The 20,248-nt window shown below is 32.1% G+C and overlaps 1 protein-coding gene and 1 non-coding gene across 2 annotated transcripts; one reads left to right on the top strand and one right to left on the bottom strand.

The window, feature by feature from the left end:
- Nucleotides 1-390: 390 nt before the first annotated feature.
- Nucleotides 391-497, bottom strand: LOC131171490 (small nucleolar RNA R71). The gene has a single exon (XR_009142150.1). It is a non-coding gene; the product is annotated as a small nucleolar RNA R71 (small nucleolar RNA).
- An 18,166-nt stretch (nt 498-18,663) lies between these two features.
- Nucleotides 18,664-19,258, top strand: LOC131171075 (B3 domain-containing protein At2g33720-like). The gene has a single exon (XM_058130527.1). It carries the CDS (start codon nt 18,857-18,859, stop codon nt 19,235-19,237), a length of 381 nt encoding a protein of 126 aa, XP_057986510.1. The 5' UTR covers nt 18,664-18,856; the 3' UTR covers nt 19,238-19,258.
- The last annotated feature ends 990 nt before the right edge of the window (nt 19,259-20,248 follow it).

Below are 20,248 nucleotides of genomic sequence, written 5' to 3'. Positions count from 1 at the left end.
TCAAAATCAAGTTCTGAAAATGAGACCATGGCTGCTAGGACTTTGAAAGAGTTGGCTGCTCCTGATCTAAACCAACAGCCTTTGTGTATTCAATACCCTGCTTTAAATGTTGCTTTTGAATTGAAATCTGGACTAATCCATTTGTTGCCCAAGTTTCATGGTCTTGCAGGTGAGGATCCACATAAGCATCTAAAGGAATTTCATGTTGTGTGTTCCAGCATGAAACCTCAAGGAGTTTCAGAGGATCAGATCAAGCTTCGAGCTTTTCCCTTCTCACTAGAAGGCACAGCCAAGGATTGGTTGTATTACCTTCCTTCCGGATCTGTTAACTCATGGAATGGGATGAAGTAAATATTTTTGGAGAAGTATTTTCCTGCTTCTCATGCTGCCAATATAAGAAAAGAAATTTATGGCATTCGGCAATACAATGGAGAGACCTTGTATGAGTACTGGGAGAGATTTAAGAAGTTGTGCGCAAGCTGTCCCCATCATCAAATAAGTGAGCAGCTGTTAATTCAATATTTCTATGAGGGACTTCTACCAATGGACTGCAGTATAATAGATGCTGCTAGTGGAGGAGCTTTGGTTGACAAGACACCAGAAGAGGCAAGAAGGTTGATTGCTAACATGGCAGCAAATTCTCAACAGTTTGGAATGAGAATGGACCACACACCTATAAAGGTAAATGAGGTAAGTACATCTAACCTTGAGAAACAAATTTCTGATTTAACTTCTTTGGTGAGGCAGTTGGCTGTAGGAAAAATGCAAACTTTTAAGGCATGTGGAATTTGTTTGGGTTCGGGTCATGCTACTGATATATGTCCTGTGTTACAAGAAGATGAGTCAATGCAACATGCTAATGCAGTAGGACATTATGGACAGCCACAATGCAGATATGATTCCTATTCTAATACTTATAATCCAGGATGGCGAGATCATCCTAATTTGAGTTATGGGAATCAACCGGTGCAAAACCGATGCCAACAGCAAAGACCACAAGTGAATCAACCACAACCACATCCACCTCCGCCTCCCTCAAATCAAGGTATGTCACTTGATGAAATTGTTAAAGCCTTAGCTAACAATACACAACAGTTTCAATAGGAGACCAAAAATAGCATTCAAAACATAGAGAGGTAGATTGGTCATTAGCCTCATTTGTGAGCAAGCTGGAAGCTCAAAGTTCTGGAAAGCTCCCGTCACAAACAGTCATGAACCCCAGAGAAAATGCAAGTGCTATATTATTGCAAAGTGGGAAAGAAGTTGATAACCAAGCTCCACATGAGCCAAAAAAGAAGCAAGGAGAAAAAGAGTCTGAAGTTCCTGAAGTTGAGGTAAGTACTGAATCCAAACTAAATAAGGTTAATAATGTTGTTCTTCCTCTATTCCCATGCAGGTTGGCTAAAAATAAAAAAGAAGAACAAGAGAAAGAAATTTTGGAGACTTTCAGAAAGGTGGAAGTGAATATACCTTTACTTGATGCAATCAAACAAGTTTCCAAGTATGCTAAATTCCTTAAGGAATTATGCACTACAAAGCGCAAGTTGAAGAATAATGAGAAGATCAGTGTGGGGGAAAATGTGTCGGTATTAATTCAGCAAAAATTAGCCCCTAAGTGTAAGGATCCAGGTTCATTTTCTATTCCCTGCAGAATAGGTGATTCTAAATTTGAAAGTCCAATGGCAGATTTAGGAGCATCTATTAATATTATGTTAAATTCAGTTTTTCAAACTTTAAATTTGGGTCTTTTGAAAGAAAGCAGTATCATTATTCAGTTAGCTGATCGTTCTAATGCTTACCCATTGGGAGTAGTTGAGTATGTGTTGGTGCAGGTTGGAGGATTGATTTTTCCTGCAGATTTTTACATTCTAGATATGGAGGATGATAGTGCTCTCTCATCAAATTCAGCTTTGATTTTGTTTGGAAGACCTTTCCTAAAAACTGCCAAGACAAAAATTGATGTGGATGAGGGTACCTTAACTATGGAGTTTGATGGAGAGACTGTCAAATTTAATATTTTTGATGCTATGAAGTATCTTGCTGATAATCATTCTGTCTTTTCTATTGATGTTGTTGATACATTTGTGCAAGATGTTTTTGAGGATGAGTTAGAAAGAAAATCACATTTGCATGAATTACAGGAAATTCGCCTTAAGGCTTATGCAAATTCTAGGATCTGTAAAGAAAAGACCAAGGCATTCCATGACAAACTAAAGAAGCAGTTTGTGATTGGGCAAAAAGTTTTATTGTATAATTCCAGACTAAAGTTGATGGCTGGTAAGTTGCGTTCTCGTTGGATTGGACTCTTTGTTGTTACTAATGTGTTTTCTTATAGTGCAGTTGAAATTCAAAGTTTAGGAACTAACAAAGTGTTCAAGGTCAATGATCATGAACTCAAGCCATTTTATGAGGGGTTTCAAAAGAATTCAGTGGATTAAGGAGTTTTGCTATGTCGAGCTAACGATAATAAACAAAGGCTCTACTTGGGAGGCAACCCATGGGTGGCTTGTTAGCTACAATCAGATTTGTTTTCTTTCCTTTATCTTATTTTATTTTCTAGCATTTTGTATTCCTTTTCTTTTGCATTTAGGCTTTACATTGGGGACAATGTAAGTTTTAAGTGTGGGGAAGGAGAAATTTATTGCTTTTGTTGCTTTAATTAAAAAAAAAATTGTTCTTATAAGCTTGATTCATGATTCTATATTAACTCTCGGAGAGAAGTGCTTTGTCCTTGAAATAATTTTTCTACTTTAGATTAAATTTTTGAAATTTTAGGCAAGATAATAGTAACTTTAATGATAGATTTTCCCTCTTCTTCATACCATAGAGAAATTTTTTTCTACATAAACCATTTAGGCTTGATTTAATGGTGAAATAATTAGTTATGTGTGCTTTAAACTAGTGTCATGCATATTTTAGAACTTTGTTTAATCTATCAAGGCACTTTATAATACGTAGATGCATAAATTGGGAGAAATAAAAGGTTGAACTTGAAAATTACTCTACTATTTTAGTTAAGCAAACTAACCAGAGGTCTTCATGAACCCCATGTCGATTCTCAGGCCAAAAGCTAGCTAGGATATGAGCAAGGGACTTTTCTGAAGGTGACGGTTAAAAGTAACTGTAATAAGAGAGAAGTTCCAATTTTGAATAAAAAAAAAAAACCCATTTCTGTCTCCCCTAAGATTTGCAAAGAGTTATAATTGTTGTGCCTTGATAAATTAACCTTGTATTTTGGTATGTATTGATTTAAAATTTTATGGAACTCTAAATGTGTAAGCTTAATTGATTTCAAGCCTATTGTTTTATGTTGGAAAATTGTTGATATATTGGTATGGTATTGATGGAATTTGTTGTGATGGTTATTACCTTACTTGCCTCTTCTTTCAAACTTTTAATCTTTTGTTAGAGAATGATTGTGATAGGGTGAAGTTAAGGAACTTCTAAGTGGAGTTAATGGAGAATTTAAGTCATACTTGAGAACAAGCATGGAATAAGTGTAGGGGAATTTGATAAGTGCATAATTTATTAATTTTACTCCCATCACATTTAGTGCTTTTAATGTGTTTTTATGTTTAATTCAGTTGATTAAAGTATAGTTATCTATTAGCCATATGTTTAGAGAGTTGTTGAAATAATTATGTTAAATGGACAAATTTGACTATTGCTGTACTTTTTTAGGGTTTTGGTGAAGTTCCAGAGCAATATAGTGTGGAAGGAAGCTTGGAAAGGTCGAAGGATTGAGAAGCGTGGTTGATACGAAGTACACGGGCCGTGTAACTTGGCCCGTGTAAATCTTGGAGACCCTTATAACTTTCTGCCAAAAGAAACCCAGAGAACTGAGGAAAAGACAAAGTACACGGGCCATGTAAATTGGCCCGTGTAAATCTTGGAGACCCGTGTAACTTTCTATGCCCATGCGAAACAAGACCATTCAGCTCCAATAAGTTACACGGCCCCCAGGCTCTAGGCCGTGTAATGATACACGGGCCGTGTATCCGTCGACAATCAGATTCCTAATTCCGCTCCAGTTGTAGTTTTTGACAGAAAACCTAACCCTAGACCATTTATTATAAATAGAAGAGTTAGCAGCCGTCTCAAAGGCAACCGGAGATTCAGAGATTCAGCAGCCTCTCCATTCATCTTTTAGAATTCTTCTTTAGTTTTTCTTTTATTTTTCTGTAAGCCATAAGTGGCTAAGTTTTTCATTCAGTTAAAGGGATTCAAGTTCTTTTGCTTGATTTGTGAGACCAGGTTCTTAATTTAATTTATGTTCTTTTGAATATCTATTATTTTCTTATTTATTTGTCTTTGATCTATTGAATGATTTGCTAAAAAGGCCTATTAGTTGATTGTTTAATGAGATCAAATGCTAGTTCATCTTCATAATCCATAATTGTTATGTAAGATTGAACATAAGTGGCAATTAGGTTTTATTGATTATGATCTCAGTTTGCGATAATAACCTAAGGAAACAATATGATGGATTAAATGATTTATGCTTCATATATTATTGTTCAGCTTAACTACTTCCTTTTCTTAAAGCAATTATTAATCTGATGAGGATTGCTTAATACCAACTCAGTTAATAATTAGAGTCAATAAGAGTGCTGGGCTCGAATTGATGAGTATAGGGAAGTCAGGGGTTTACCTCGCTTGTTTAGTAAATCTACGTTAAGTATTCAATAAGAGATAATTGTATTTCTTTGTCTATGATCAAATCAGTGCATAGGAATGAGAATTACCCTGGACTGAAGTTTGTTTAAATTGAGATTTTCATATTTAGTTCTTGAATTTCTAATTTCTTCTGATTTTGTGTTATAAACCCCCCCCCCCTCCCCCAATCTTTGTTTCTTTCGTTTTTCAACACACAAGTGACGAAAATTAATAATTCAGTCTCTAGGGTTCAACCTGGACTTACCATTTGCTACAGAAAATATTTCATAGTTGGTAATTTCAGTTAAATTTAATTTCTGGTGGATTCGACACCACCACTCCTCAGGGAAGACATCCATGAATTCTCTGACAACAGGAACATTTTCCATGTTAACACCTTCTACAGATGTATCTCTCACCAATGCCAAATACCCTTGACATTCACGCCTCAATATTTTTCTAGCACTAATTGCTGACACCAAATTATATTGAGCCATGCTCCTGTCACCATCAAAGCTAAACTTTTCCACACCAGGTACGTGGAAATATACCTTTTTGTTCCTGCAGTCTAAAGTGGCATAATGAGTTGCCAACCAATCCATTTTCAAAATTACATCGAAATCCATTACTGGTAGAGGAACCAAGTCTGCTGGGAGGATCCTTCTATCCACTACTATTGGGCTACCCGAAAAAACCATATCCACATCTATGTTGTCACTAAGTGGGGTAGCTACAGACAAAGGGCATTCTAAAGTTATAGGGTTCCTACTCAATCTCATGGCATTCTACTATTGGGCTCCCCGGATCTATCAAAACAAGAGCCTCATAGGAACAGACTAGAAGAATACCTGCCACAACTGCATTGGAAGCCTGAGCATCCTGGTGGGTCAAGGTGAAAGGCCGACCTTGACCCCTACCCTACGTTGAAGAACCCTGATATTGACTTCTACCTCCTGACCTGCCTCTAATCCACGTCCTCCTTGTCCTCGGCCCTGTTGGCCACTGAACTGACTGCCTGCCATGCTAGAAGCACCAGGATACAATTGACGAGGAACATTTGCAACAGAATCCTGTGACCCCATCTGTTGCTCGCTGAACACTAGACATTCTCTAGCAAAGTGACCCTGCTGGCGATACCGGAAACATACTCCTAAACCCATCATACAAGGTCCTGAATGTCCTATTTCACACTGTGTGCAAGGTGCCAAGGAGGATCCTGAACCAGACCCCGAACTGCTGTAACCCGAACTGTGACCACTGTTGGATCTGTACCCTAGTCTGAATCCTCGAGATTTGTGTTTAAAACCACCCTTCTTGTTGCTTTTACCTCTTCCTCTGTAATGACTTTGGCCGCCACTATCCGTGGTACCCGTGTAGGGAACACCTGAAGAACTCTCTGCTTTATTTCTTCTTTGCTCTTCCACTGTCATCTCCTATATAGCTAATCTCAATATGTCGAGCTCGATCAACTACCATATCAAAAGACTGATCAGGCATCATGGCCAGGTTTGCATACCTCCTGTCCAGCCCCTTTAGGAACCTCTTTACCTTCATATTTTCTGTAGCTACTGCTGTAGGGGCATACCTGCTCAGTTCTAAAAATTCTATAGCATATTCATCTACAGATCTACGATTCTTCCTTAAGGCCTCAAAGGCCCATTGCTTTTGATCTCTGAAGCTTTCTGGCACAAACCTATTGATAAACAGTTCCACAAACTGAGTCCAAGGCAAATCTTCAATCCGAGGTAATATGTATGAAGGAACGGAAGCGTGAAAAACACAAGTTTATACCATTGAATTCAAAAATTTTCACCTAGAGTCACATGCATCATGCAAGATTTATTTTTATCTATTTGATTTCAATGATAAACAACATATTAAAACTCTTTTAATATGTTTTTGGATCTGTATTTGCCATTTAAGATTTTAAAATTAATCAGATTAATTTTAGAACCCTAGATTAAATCAAGAACGATTACACTAACCTCTTGATGCACTGCAGCGTGTCTGCGCCTTTGAGATTCGTCTTCAGGACACCAAATGTTGTCCCTCTAGCTTGTCCACACCAAGAACACCTATGGTAGCCCTTGAACAGCTTCTAAAGCCTTTTCTATTAATTAGAAATTCAAGTTCTTCCTTTTAAGATATTAGAGATGTAAACAGGACACTAGAAACAATTTCTAGTGTTCTTAATTCAAGAGATTGATGGCTAATCTCTTTGAATTGATGAGAGATGAAGAAGAATAGATGAAAATCCTCAAAGTGGCGTGACAAATGAGAGGAGTGGCTACTGGTTACTTTTCTTTTCATAACAACACTTAAATAGCTAGGTTAACACATTAAACCCTTGCCACATGTCACCCTTTGATTAGCTCTAGGTTTAAGTAACCCAATCACATTGTGCCAAGTGTCAAACCTATATTTAATCTTGATTTTAATCATCTTACATGATTAAAAAAACATTTGGCAAGCTTATGTGTAATCCCATGTGTCACCATCTCATGGTGCCACGTGTCACACTGTGAAATGACCAAAATGCCCCTGTGTCTTAATTTTGAGTTCTTAACCCAAAATAATTATTTTTCTTCTTCTAATTAATTTATATCAAATATAAATTAATTAATTAATCTCTATTAATTAATTTCTCATTAATTAAATTCATATTTAAACACTTTAAATATAAATTTAATTTATACTACACATCCAATAATCTAGATTTGGTTTCAAGTCATGCTAGGGACTTTGCAATTTAATTGCAAACCAAACCTATTTAATTAATCAATTAAACTCTTTAATTAATTAATTAAATCATATTTAAATAGGTAATAACTTGTGTATGTGTGTGACTTACTAGGCTCATCACTAATTGGCAATGAGACATGATATCAACTCTTAAGATCATCAGAACTCTTTCTTACCATAAATGATTTCTCTAAATCATTTTATGAACCTCATAGACCATGGTTAACACCTAGCATAGCATGCCATGGCCACCCAATTAGTAATAAGGTTTACCTTAAATGAACCTATAATCATATGTTACCATGCACTAGAATCTCTCTGTTACAAAATCCCAACTCAAGCTGGAGTCATGGTTTATGTCAAACTCCATTTGCTATGAATATTATGTTCTCTTTTAATTCCAGTTCTTGATTAAAAGATTTTCTCATCGTAAACTCTTTTACGAATAAATCTATCTGTCTGGCCAGAACTTGAAACATCAAGAACAATTAAATGAACATAGGATTTTATCTCTATTTACTTAGAGGAACAGATTCCATCTTGATCAACACCTACCTCCATATATAACTAGTAGGAGCCAACACATGCCCATATACCCATACACAGTACAAGCATGAAAGCAGTATCAAACTCAAACTACCTATATACAAGATAACTGTGCTATCTCAGGTCTAAAGATTATATATACTGATATGATTTATGACAAAACATTGACAAGAGTAAACTCCATGTGCTTGTCATAAATGTCACTGGTTCGGCCTACTTATCATTTATAAGTGCCTATCATGTTTGTTATATGGCATGAGACTCACCATTCCATCTTATTTATATCTCATATAAATAACTTGGGAACAAACATGAATACGATCTTTCTGGATAAGTCATGTCCTTATTATGAAGTATCCTCGATTGTGAACCTATTTATGATACTCTGTGCTAGAAATATTGTCACTCATATTCATAACAACTTAAGAATAATATTTCTAACAAAATATCAATGGACCTTTTCTATTACACATAAATATATTATGTAAACGGAAAAGTGAAAATGCCTTTTATTAATAAAAATATGTACAAGATACATACTAAATGATATGCTCTAGGGCATACTACTAACAATGTAGTCATTCATCCATTGCCTAGGCACAGGCCCCATGACATGCTACACACACTCTATAAGCCTTCTATCAGTCAACTGCAACTCCATCCCTACCTGTTTGCAGGAATCCAAAAACCGATAGGCATCATCTGACACATCATAAGTACCAGGCACCAACTTCTTAAAATTAATTATTTGTTTGTAAGGTTCCCCTCTTGGTGCGGTGAACTGCTGCTGTTGAGGAGGGTGGACTATATACTGTGCCATCATATCAATGGTTCTCTGCAATTCGGCTAAGGTAGCTGCCATTGGGTCCATGGGACCTTGGGCCATAAAAGACTGTCCAGAACTGGTGGCGGCTGCTCTTCTACTTGAGCAGCTCTAAGCCTCCTACCCTGTCTCCTCGGGGTAGGTGCCTCATTCTGTGTCGACACCTCGTCAAGCACATCCGGTTCTGGTGCAGTGGCAGCTCTTCTGCTTCTATGCATTTTCCTAAAATTCAACAGCATTAGCCCACAAAAATTCAAAACGGCATGTTATACAGCTCTATAGACTCATATTTACACACAATTATACAAAGATGAATCTAGAAACAAAGATGGCAATGCAGAACGAATGTGGACCCTATTCTCCGCATGTGACTCCTATTAGACTCTTCCCAACACTTTAGACAAATATTCCCTATGAATCTGGAGCCTAAGCTCTGATACCACATTTGTCATGACCCAACCTATGGGTTGGACCAGCACTAGGACCTAGGCTAGCCTAAAGCCCCCGAGACCCATAGTAAGCCTAATTATTCCTCAATCCAACTCTAAGGCCCATTTGGGCCCAATTTCAAGAATTCAACCGGACAGAGTCTGGCTATAAAATGGATTATTCAATGGGGAGTTTTTGACTCGTCTGACCTGTAAACACAATATATAATAAATTGGGGAGCTCAGCTCACCCTCCACATAATCAAAATGTCATAACTCAAATGGGAGCTCAGCTCCCTCATCCAATCCCATCATGCATACAGTTGATAATTTTACAGGTCCAACATAACTTTTATAATAGGTCCAAAATAAAAATAAGTGCTTTTAACACATGCGGAGTCTAAAAATTAACTCAATTGTACAAAATACATTAAATACTATTAATGGACCTGCGAAGAAGAAGAGCAGGTTAGCCACAATAAATAATCCTCCTGTAGCCTAGAAAAATAGATGAACAGGAGTGAGCGTTCGACTCAGAGAGTAAAATACCAATTTTAATCATAATCTCTATAGCTATCTAAAGCTAATGCACCCTGTGGAGTGATATGCAACATTCTCATAATTTTCATACAATTCATATCATAACAGCAAAAAGGCAATTTGGAGCACTCACACACCCAACACTGTCAAACAATACATATATGGGAGCTGATCCCCTATACAGCCCTCTTAATCCAACCTCTGCCAGCGAGTGTCTCTCAAACCGGACTTTCGCTTAATAAATCAAATGCGGGGTCACAGCGAGTGTCTCTCAAGCCATGTCTACCCCGAAGGACGGAGTCCCAGCGAGTGTCTCTCAAGCCGTGTCTACCCGTCCTGTCCATATCCAATATCATACCACACATACGCCACGCACACACACTGCTTCAAATTACCACAAACAATATCCATGGCACTTCAACAATTATGAATGCAATATAAAACGTGCCTAGTGTTTAACTACATTGATACATATTTATAAGTGATGCATGGGCATTCTTGAACATATAATAATATTGAAATTACAATTAAAATTAATATTTTACTCACAGACTTAACCGAAGTCACTGTGGCCGCTAGGCGGAGGAGAAAGGTTGTTCCGGCTCACCTGACAATTTTTATTACAATTATTTAATGCATTTGACTCAATACAAACTAAGAAAAGACCAAAGATGTCCTAAGTCGTGCTGAAAATTCGGCAGAGTCTCCCCTATACCTAGGACCTACCCAACCTGCAAAAGGGCTTAAAACGCACTTCTATATCCACAAACCACACACCCACAACTTAATCCCATCACATAGCCCCTCTTGGGCCCATCCAAACACTTAACAATCACAATATGAAAAATTACAGTTTAGTCCTTATAATTAATCCTTTTGCAAAAACTACCCAAATGAGCTCTAAAAATTCTAAAACTTTGCCCCGCGATCCTTAGCAATATTATTAAGCTAATGCAAAAGGAATTTGGTGTTCTTTGTGTCTATGGAAAGCTCTCGAGGTATAGATGGGTTTTGACACAAGACCCAGTCGGATTGGTGGCCGGATCGGCCGGAATCGGCCCGAGAAGACAAAACGATGCCCATGCGAAGAGGGGGATTTCGCGGGACTTTTTCGGCCACTTGGGTCTGAATATCAACTAATAATCAGCAGACTAAGCCAATTTCCTTTTATGAACTTTACGGCCAACTAGTTGCACATGAAATTTTGATCAAAACTTCTCAAGATCCTCCTATTACTAATATGGTCATTTTTCCAATGGGCAATCCACCACTGCTTCCTACATCACACTCTTCTTCACTAAATGGCAATCCTAGACATCCTTCTAATTTTTCTAATGGTGGTTATCGTCCATGCAACCCTTGTCAAATATGTAGCCTTCGAAACCACACCGCAAACTGTTGTAGGCACCGGTACAGACCTATGGGTCTCGGGAATATAGAATAAACAAATCCAAATTAAATTCATGATAAAGTTGTTAATTAAATGAGATATATTAATAAGTCTCATATTTACACATGGATTTATAATCGTTCGTTTGATATACTTCCGTTTTCGTATCTTACATCTAAAATAAAATATTTTTAATTCTACAAAAGATTCATATATATTGTTTTAATAATTTATAAGAGTAATTTTAAAAATTTATCTTATTATCCTTTAAAAGTTAAAATTTTCATTTTCATTAATTAGTATCTTGAAGTTTTATGCCATTAGATTGTTTTTCCATCCATTAGCAGAATATAGATGAGATATTAATACTAATTAAAATAAAAAATTAACATATAATTTTAAAATTATTCATAATTTCTAATTTTAAGAAGAATATTTTTTTATGTTAACTAATTAGCTAAACTAATCTCATTATATAAAGAAATCAACATCAGTTTTAAATTATTAAAAAAATATTAAAATATAACCAATTCAAAAACTTATTTTTAAAAAAAAAATAACCAATTCAAAAACTTATTTAAAAAAAATAGAAGAGAACAGAATTTAGATTAACCTAATGCATGTGTCAATTTGCATGCAAGATTAATTTCTCAATTCGGATTTTAAACGGTATTTTTACTTATTCATATTTTTTAAAGACTTATTATCCTATTACATTTATATTTTATTACATTTAAGTTAATAATTAATTAATATTATATATTAATAATTAAATTAATTATAATATATAAATTTTTGTAAAAAAATAATCTTATTAAAATATAGTAATTTCAAAATTAATATATATTTTTATTTATAGAACTAAACTAACCTTAAAATTAGCATTTTAATGTAAATAATTATATTTAATATTCAATATTTACATAATAAAATAACTCACGTGTTTCAAAATTTAGTCTTTATAAATGCATGAAGAAAGAAAACATTGGCGTTGTCAATAATACCCTTCATGATTTTTATTATTTATACCAATAAAAATATATTTATATATGGCGTCAATTGTATAATTTTGATGCTAATAATGTAAATTAGAGACAAAAATTTGTCGTTAATTATATTTAGCAATAATATATATATATCACTAATACTTTCAGCAATAACAATATATTCTATACAAAGTCATTACTAATAATATTTAACAACGACTTATTCATCCCTAATACTTTCACCAGCGAAAAGTTATTATATAAAAATATGTCGTTAATAAATTTTAGCAATAAGTTATTCATCACTAATACTTTCAGTGTCACACCTTACCCCTCCGTAAGGCATAACATGATCTCATAGTATATTTAATGAATTACCAAACTTCGCCTACTGATAACCCATTAAATACACTATAAGGGATTTTAAAACAAATTTTACTTCTTTTGAAGGTGGCGAGCACTTTTGGTAGGAATTAAAAACTTTTATTTGAAGTTAAACCACATATCAAATTTTCAATCAATTTAAAGTTTCCGCAAATTTTATAAAAATTTCAGCAGAGTGCCGTCTATAATTGGGAAAAACCAGTTCTTCAAAACCTGTGAAAACACTCCCAATAATTTCATTTCTCAACCTCAACCGCCAATAAATTCTCAAATCAATGCAATTCAACCAAATTTCAATTCAAAATTCACAACTCAAAATTGTTTTCAAAATAATTCGATAAACTCATAAACATTGTATTAAATTAAATTTACATACACAATTTAATTTACAGACATAAAAATCCAAAAGATAATATTATTACAATTTACTGTATAACTGCTCAATTCTACATTAATACATATGACACTAAACTATTTACATCAAAATAAACTACAAGGGTATCAACAAATACCCGTACAAAAATCTTCAAGTTGTGCTCGCCTATTACTGTAGCAGCTCACTCTGCTGCTATGTCCTTTTCCCTATCTGCAACAGCAAAATTAAGCTATCGCTGAGTAAATTTTACTCACTGGTGCACAATAAAAATTTAAAAAACTGAACATAAATCATTCATTGCCAAATCATAATTTAAACATTACACAATCACATTTCATAATTTTCAAATCACATTTATAACAAATCACAATTTAAATATTTCACAATTTTCAAAGCTCAATATAACACAAATTTGATCAAATAATTTAATAAACACAGTGTTGCCAATCAATAACACAACTTAGGTCATGACACAAAATTTTCAAACATGCTGTTTGTACACCACGACAAGGCAAACTCACCCCACTAATCGAAATCAATGAGAGAGGTGGCTAGCTAGTTAATGAATACTCATCCAAACTCACCTCAGACTGGCAAGCCAGAGAGGGAAGAATATAATCAAATATCAAACTCAACCCCACAAGTGGAGGAGGAACATAGTAAGGGACTGTCATGCCAAGTATGAATAAAAAACAATTTCAAATCACAACATTTAAATATTTCATACAAACCACAAATCATATTTTATCTCAAAATTTCTATTTACAAAGCAGGCAACACAATAATTTCCAAATAAAATTTCCAAAGCTAAAACAATTAAAAAAATTCATATTACATACTAAATCAAATTTCAATAAGAAATACTTAAATAAGTTTATTGTGCACAAACCTCGTAATTAGTCTTTTCTTATTTCACTCCTGTCAATTTCTTTCCTCGGAAGGCCCTCTTTCCACTGAAGCACACAATTAAGATGTTTCAATATGTATTCAATTTATGTTTAACCATAATTTTAACAATTGAAATTTGCATTTAAACTTTACTTATATACTCCCATAAATTAAATTCTTTGTGTTTTTAATTATGGTGGTTACTATTTATTTGACCATTGGGTCAAAATGTTAACTTTTCCACACTAAATAGGTATACCAATTCTCATTACACCCACATACTACATTTTGAGTACCTAATTTATTGGTCTTGATTGTCATTTCAATTTGTAAGTCTCCTAAGAGAAAATTCAATTTTTCAGTTTTGGTGCCATATTTCCTACTGTTCCATTGGTCTGGTTACTGTGAGAATTTGGCTAAGTGTCCTTAAACAAAGTTGTTCCTTATTGTCTTATCTTTAATTTCCTTTTTTAATGAATCCATTTAGAGTTTTGTAGCCCAAGATATGGGCATTTTACTAAGGCTGGCCGGATAGGTGTTACCCAGAATTTCTGGGTACTTTATTGGTTCTGGCAGTTTTGGACAACAAAATTTGGGTGACAATTTCACTTGGTTATGGGCAGAATTTGGGTTGGTGGTCTTCATGAAAGTTGTAGTGCTATATCATACCTTTCCAATGCCACAATAATCAGGTCATTTGGACCTGTCTAGCCCAAGTTATGGCCAAATGAACAAATATTATTCATTTGGTCATTTTGGTACAGTAGCAGTGTACATTACTCGGGTTTGACATAATTGTTCACTATCTAAATGTCATTTTCTGGGCATGGTTTCTAAATAAAAATTGTGTCATTATGTGTCTAATTTCATTCCCAATTAGCCTCACACCAATTGGGTTAGCAGAATTTCAGTTTTGATTTCTCAAAGGGACCTAGGTCAAACTGCCAGATTGGGTCCCTTCACTAATTTGAATTGCACTTCAGTTTCACTCATTCAAACACATCCCAAATGACTCCAAATGACCATTTCAAACCTCAATTAGGTTTCATTACATCAATTACCAATTTTCTCTAAATTTTTACTTGCCCTTAACCCTAATTCATACAATTTGGTACATTTCACAAAATTAAAGTGTATAAATCTTATCAACTAACTTATTCAAGCTCATCTACACCATTAATTTCATTAAAACATCATGGACCCTAACATTCCTCATGCTGGCCGAATTTAGGATTTACCATTCCCACATGATTCTTTCAATTTTCCCAAGCAATTTCACTTATTCAACCTCAATTCTAAACTTATAAACTAAATTAAATTAAGAGAAAGAACTTACTTGATATGGAGCTTTCCTAACTTCTTGCTTCTTCAATTTTTTTTTCCTCCAATTCTTTCTTCTAAACTTCTTACCAAGGCTTAGTTACTAATTTTCTTCAAGAAAAGTAGAGAATTTAGGGTGGAATTTAGGGTTTAGAAAAGCTTATCATAAGCTTTCATGGTGGATTAAAAGAAAATAAAGAAATGAGGGAGAGACATGGATGGCACTTGAAGAAGACAAGGGAAAAAAAATGATTTTCTTTTTGTTTTAATTGTCTTTTATGTGATAATTATCTCATAATATCAAATTTTGAAAATTAGAAATTATTGCATAATGCACACCTCATGATGATGTCATAATACTTTTTCTTTTTGCATTTTTCATCTTCTTTTTCTTTTCTTCCCCTAACTTCTTCACTTTAAATCTAATTTTCATAATTTTAATTTCCTCCATTTTAATGGACATTTAGGCCATGAGTCAACTATAAGGGTGAATTGACCAATTTGCCCGTTGCCGGTCTGATTCAATTTTTCATTAACACTGTATTTCTTTCGGAATTCTGACCTAATTATTTGATATGGTTCTACACATTTTTCTGTGATTTTCACATTTTCCCTAATTTCGTAATTTTTCCTAGGACTGCGGTGTCACAATGTCCTGTACGAATTTAGGGTTACAGTTAACTTTGCAGTCACTTCCCGGTAAGGTCACCTATCACTGTGACCCCCGGCTCATTTAACCATTATGCTTGGATTTCTTCATTTCCATTTTCCCTTCTTATAATTGTTATTTATTTTTATCTATGACTTTTCTGGATGTCACATATATAACTCCAGATATCTTGGTATCGAGTGCAAACATCGAAATCAAAGCGATGGTATGCGAGAGTGTCCAATGTGAGGGCGTTACATTCAACAATGAGAAGTCATTTAATACAAAGCCGTCACTAATAATTTTTACAATTTATCCATTGCTAAATTTATAAATAATTTTAATTTTTAAATATTATTATAATTAGTATAAATTAAAATTTTAATATTATTTTAAAATAGTCATCATACTTATACTAAAAATTTTATTATAATTTTATATTCTTAATTCTATAAGTATTATTAATTCATTCAAAATTATTTAATTTATTACAATAAAATTCATAAATAACATTAAACATTGAATCTCATTTATATTAATTTATTTTTTAATTATTCTAAACATTTACAAACTTATAATATTAAATTATAAAATCACTTTTAAAAATAACTATTTAATTAACATAATTATAAAACTATTGTTAAAAATTAAATATTTGGATAAATAAAAAATTTATATTTATATCAATAGATATATAATTACAATTCTATTAATGACAAATAATTGTTATAACTTTGTAGCTTTTTTTTAAAATATTAGAAATTACATGTGATGGTATGAGATTTTTGTTTTTCTGGGTCTACTTAGTTTAAATACAAATTAATTATAACTTGTTAATATTTTTATGTGCATGAACATATTTTTTTATTTTTTAATTTATTACTCAATCTTAGCTAGATTTTTTTTATTCTGACCATAAGGTTGTAAGAAATTCTAATTATATTTTTACATATATTTATGTGAGAAGTTATGTTTCTCTCAATATTAATTTGAAGTTGTTATGTTTTAGACTTTTAAAATAATTAACACAAGAGGAAGATATGAAAAGGAAAATGGAAAAGAAAAACAATTTGACTATTTAAAAAAATAATTAAATAATTATTATGAAATAATTAAAAATGAATGATTAAATTTGTATTTATATTTTAATCAATAATGTTGTAATATATATAATATAATCTATAATTTTAAAAATAAAAATACCTATTAAATATATTAAATAGATTTTAAAATTATTTATATTAAATAATATGATAATATAAAATTTGAAGATGTTAATATAATGAAAATAAAAATTTTATAATGATAATGCACTAAACTATAAGTATATTTTAAAAATTGTTCTATTTTTTTAATTTTGTAAATGTATATGCAAATTAAACTTATGTAAAAAAAACAGAGTTTAAACTACTTTAATTCAATAAACTTACTTACTTTTATTATTAATTTATTTTAATGTTAAAAATCTTCATTCATTTATATTTTTAAAATTTATTATTATATTTTTTATTACATTACACTTCAGTTTATAGTTTACATGTTAATAATGCAACACAGGACTTGCATTGAAATATGTTTCAATAAAAAATTATATATATATATATATATATATATATATATATATATATATATATATATATATATATATATATATATATATATATATATGCTTACGAAAAAATGATTTTATACAAAATTAGTTTTTATTATTAGTTAAATTTACATATTTCTTAATTAATTTTAATTAATATCGTTTACAAATTTTTCTATTATTTATGTATAAAAAAATTAATTATTAAATGGAATTGATAATTTTTTTTTCTTTTGCTTTAGCACTGCTTTTTTTTTTCTCTCAATTATTAGCTTAAATATATTTAGATTAGGATTTATTGATTAAAAATTTTAAATTTACATAGTCTCTAAACTAATTTAAATAATAAAAATTTAAAATAAATTAATATTTAAAAAAATAAAATGATTCTTTATTATCATTATTGTAAATCAATATGTGAACATTTTTGTCAAACTGAATGTTCAACCCACCACCATCATCATCATTATCATCATTCAGACAATTATTATAGGTTTCTTTTAATCCCATTTATATATCATATCATTCATTAAAATACTTCGATAAGCATTATTAGCACAACTAAATTGGTAAGGCTATTTATTTTTATTATATGTTTATTCAATTTTTTCACTCAAATTAGGTACTCCAGGTTGAAGAAGCCATTAAAATTTAGCAACTAATTTTTTTAAAAAAAGTAATTATAATCATCGAAAATTAAAAAATTTTCTTGTACTTTCGACATATAATTTTTTGTAATAACAAAATGAAAAATGAAAAAAAAAATTGTATGCAGTAGAAAATCGTGGTATGCCTTTTTTGAGCCCAACCCAAGTCACAGCCAGGAAAAGATATGGCTAAATTGGCCCAACAAGAGCCTGTTAGTTTATAACTCTTCTGAAGTAGAACTAACAATGACGGCAGATTTTCATGTCCAACTCCGGAAAGGAAACCACAAAACCTCACCACCGCCCCAAGCATAGGAATTAGTTTCCAACTAGGATGATAAATCCTATTACTTCAATGTTAAAGTTTCCTTCAATTCTATATATATATATGTGCATTAATCCCTTAGCTCTCTCGTTCCATTAGAAACAAGTTAGACTAATTACAAGAATGGAGAAACAGCACTTGAAGCCCTTTGGTTCTTTCTCTGCTTCCACACCTCAGGTAGCAAATAAAGATCAATTTCTTCCAGCCGAGCCAATTGAAAAGAAGCGGAAGTACCAGCATAACTCAGACGGTGAAAAGAAGAATGGAGTTTCGACTGAGTTAACCCTTTCTTGCGGGGTTCCAAGCAAGATCAACAAGCCAATAATCAAAGAAATTAATTCTTCTGCTGATAATGAGATCGATGCCACCGTTGTTTCAACTCGACCTGAAAATGAAGTTTCAACTGAGCTAAAACTATTTGATGAATCTTGGATTACTGCGTTTGCTGCAACAAGAGAGGAACCTGCTGTATCCAAAGAATCATCGGATTCAGAATCGAAATCATTGGCTCAAAATATTGCAGAGATAACATCCAGCTCTGAAGATTGAGAGAAAAGAGAGTCCGATGCATGATGTTTCGACAATACTGATGCTTTTTGATCCATGGAAGATTAAGAAGAAGCTCACTGGTAGTGATCTTGGTAACCTGTGCAGACTTTTGGTGGCATCTTTATCAGTCAGAAATCATATTTTGCCATTATTGAGCCGTGAGACTGTTGAGCAGATTGAAAAAGATGGTGCTGCAGTTCCTATATGGGATTGCGATACTAATACCGAACAACATATGGTTTTGAAGCATTGGCGTTCATCGAAGAGTTACGTTTTCATCGAAGGCTGGGTGATTCAATTTGTGAAGAGAAGGAATTTAGTTGAAGGAGATCTTATTGGGATTTATTGGGATCCATCAAGTTCAAGATTCAATTTTTCTGTGCTTGAAAGAGCTTAGCAGCAGCAGAAGCAGATTATTCTTCTTATAACTTTTCATTTATTTACAATTTTTTTTTAATTTTTCAATTATAGTATAATTTGAATCTCTCGTCTATTTTTGTATCTAAAACTATTTCTCATTCTTTGTTGGCTTTGTTAAGAAAATTTTATTTTTATTATATTTTTGTGACTATTATTTATCTCGCATATAGAACATTATGTATTTTTAACAATATTTATATTTTCTTAATGATACTTTAAAAAATTTTAAAGAAGAAAATAGCTATTAAAATTTTAAACCTCTAACCCAAATTAAAAGAAATGCATTTTACTAATTCATTAATTCATATGAAGAAATAACTTATTTCAAATTTATAGTTTATTTCAAATTTTTATTTCAGCAAGTTGTTTTTTCATGTTGAATATATTAGCATAAAATAATTAAAAATAAATTATTAAATAATTATTTTATAATTATGTTAATTATTTACAGATTTAACAATGAATTAAGTCATCGCTAAACATTATTAGCAATGAAATTTATAGATAAGTTTTTTGTTGCAAAGAATTCATAAATAAAAATTATTAGCAACGAAGTTTTATAAGTATGCTTCTCGTTACTGAAGTATTAGCATGAATATTTTGTTAGTGAAGGGAATTAGCAACAAATTAATATGAATTAGCGATAGATTCTTTATATAATAAATAGTTAATTTAATTTAATTTAATTTAATTTAATAGTTAGGTTAAGGATAATTTAAAATATTTTATTAAATTCATATTCATCAATATTTTGAAAACCAATAAAATAGATATTATGTAAAATTAAAAGATGTTTTGGATTGTTTAAAAAAAAAAAAAGTATTGGAGTGTGATTTAATTTCACACGAATGTAAGATAAAAATTTAAATAAATAAAAAAATATAATGAAAAGTTTGCGTAATTAAGTTAAAAATTCAATTATCATATATACTTTATTAGTGATATAACTCTTACAATTAAATAAGTTAATTAAATATTTTTTTGATTT

This window comes from Hevea brasiliensis, chromosome 12 (genome assembly GCF_030052815.1).
Source record: "Hevea brasiliensis isolate MT/VB/25A 57/8 chromosome 12, ASM3005281v1, whole genome shotgun sequence".
Lineage (NCBI taxonomy): Eukaryota > Viridiplantae > Streptophyta > Magnoliopsida > Malpighiales > Euphorbiaceae > Hevea > Hevea brasiliensis.
The sequence above is the reverse complement of the archived record's forward strand: the minus strand, read 5'-3'. Positions and strand labels throughout refer to the sequence as shown.

Excerpts from the sequence above, each read along its gene's own strand:
- LOC131171075 (XM_058130527.1), top strand. The coding sequence starts at position 18,857 with ATGCATGATGTTTCGACAATACTGATGCTTTTTGATCCATGGAAGATT.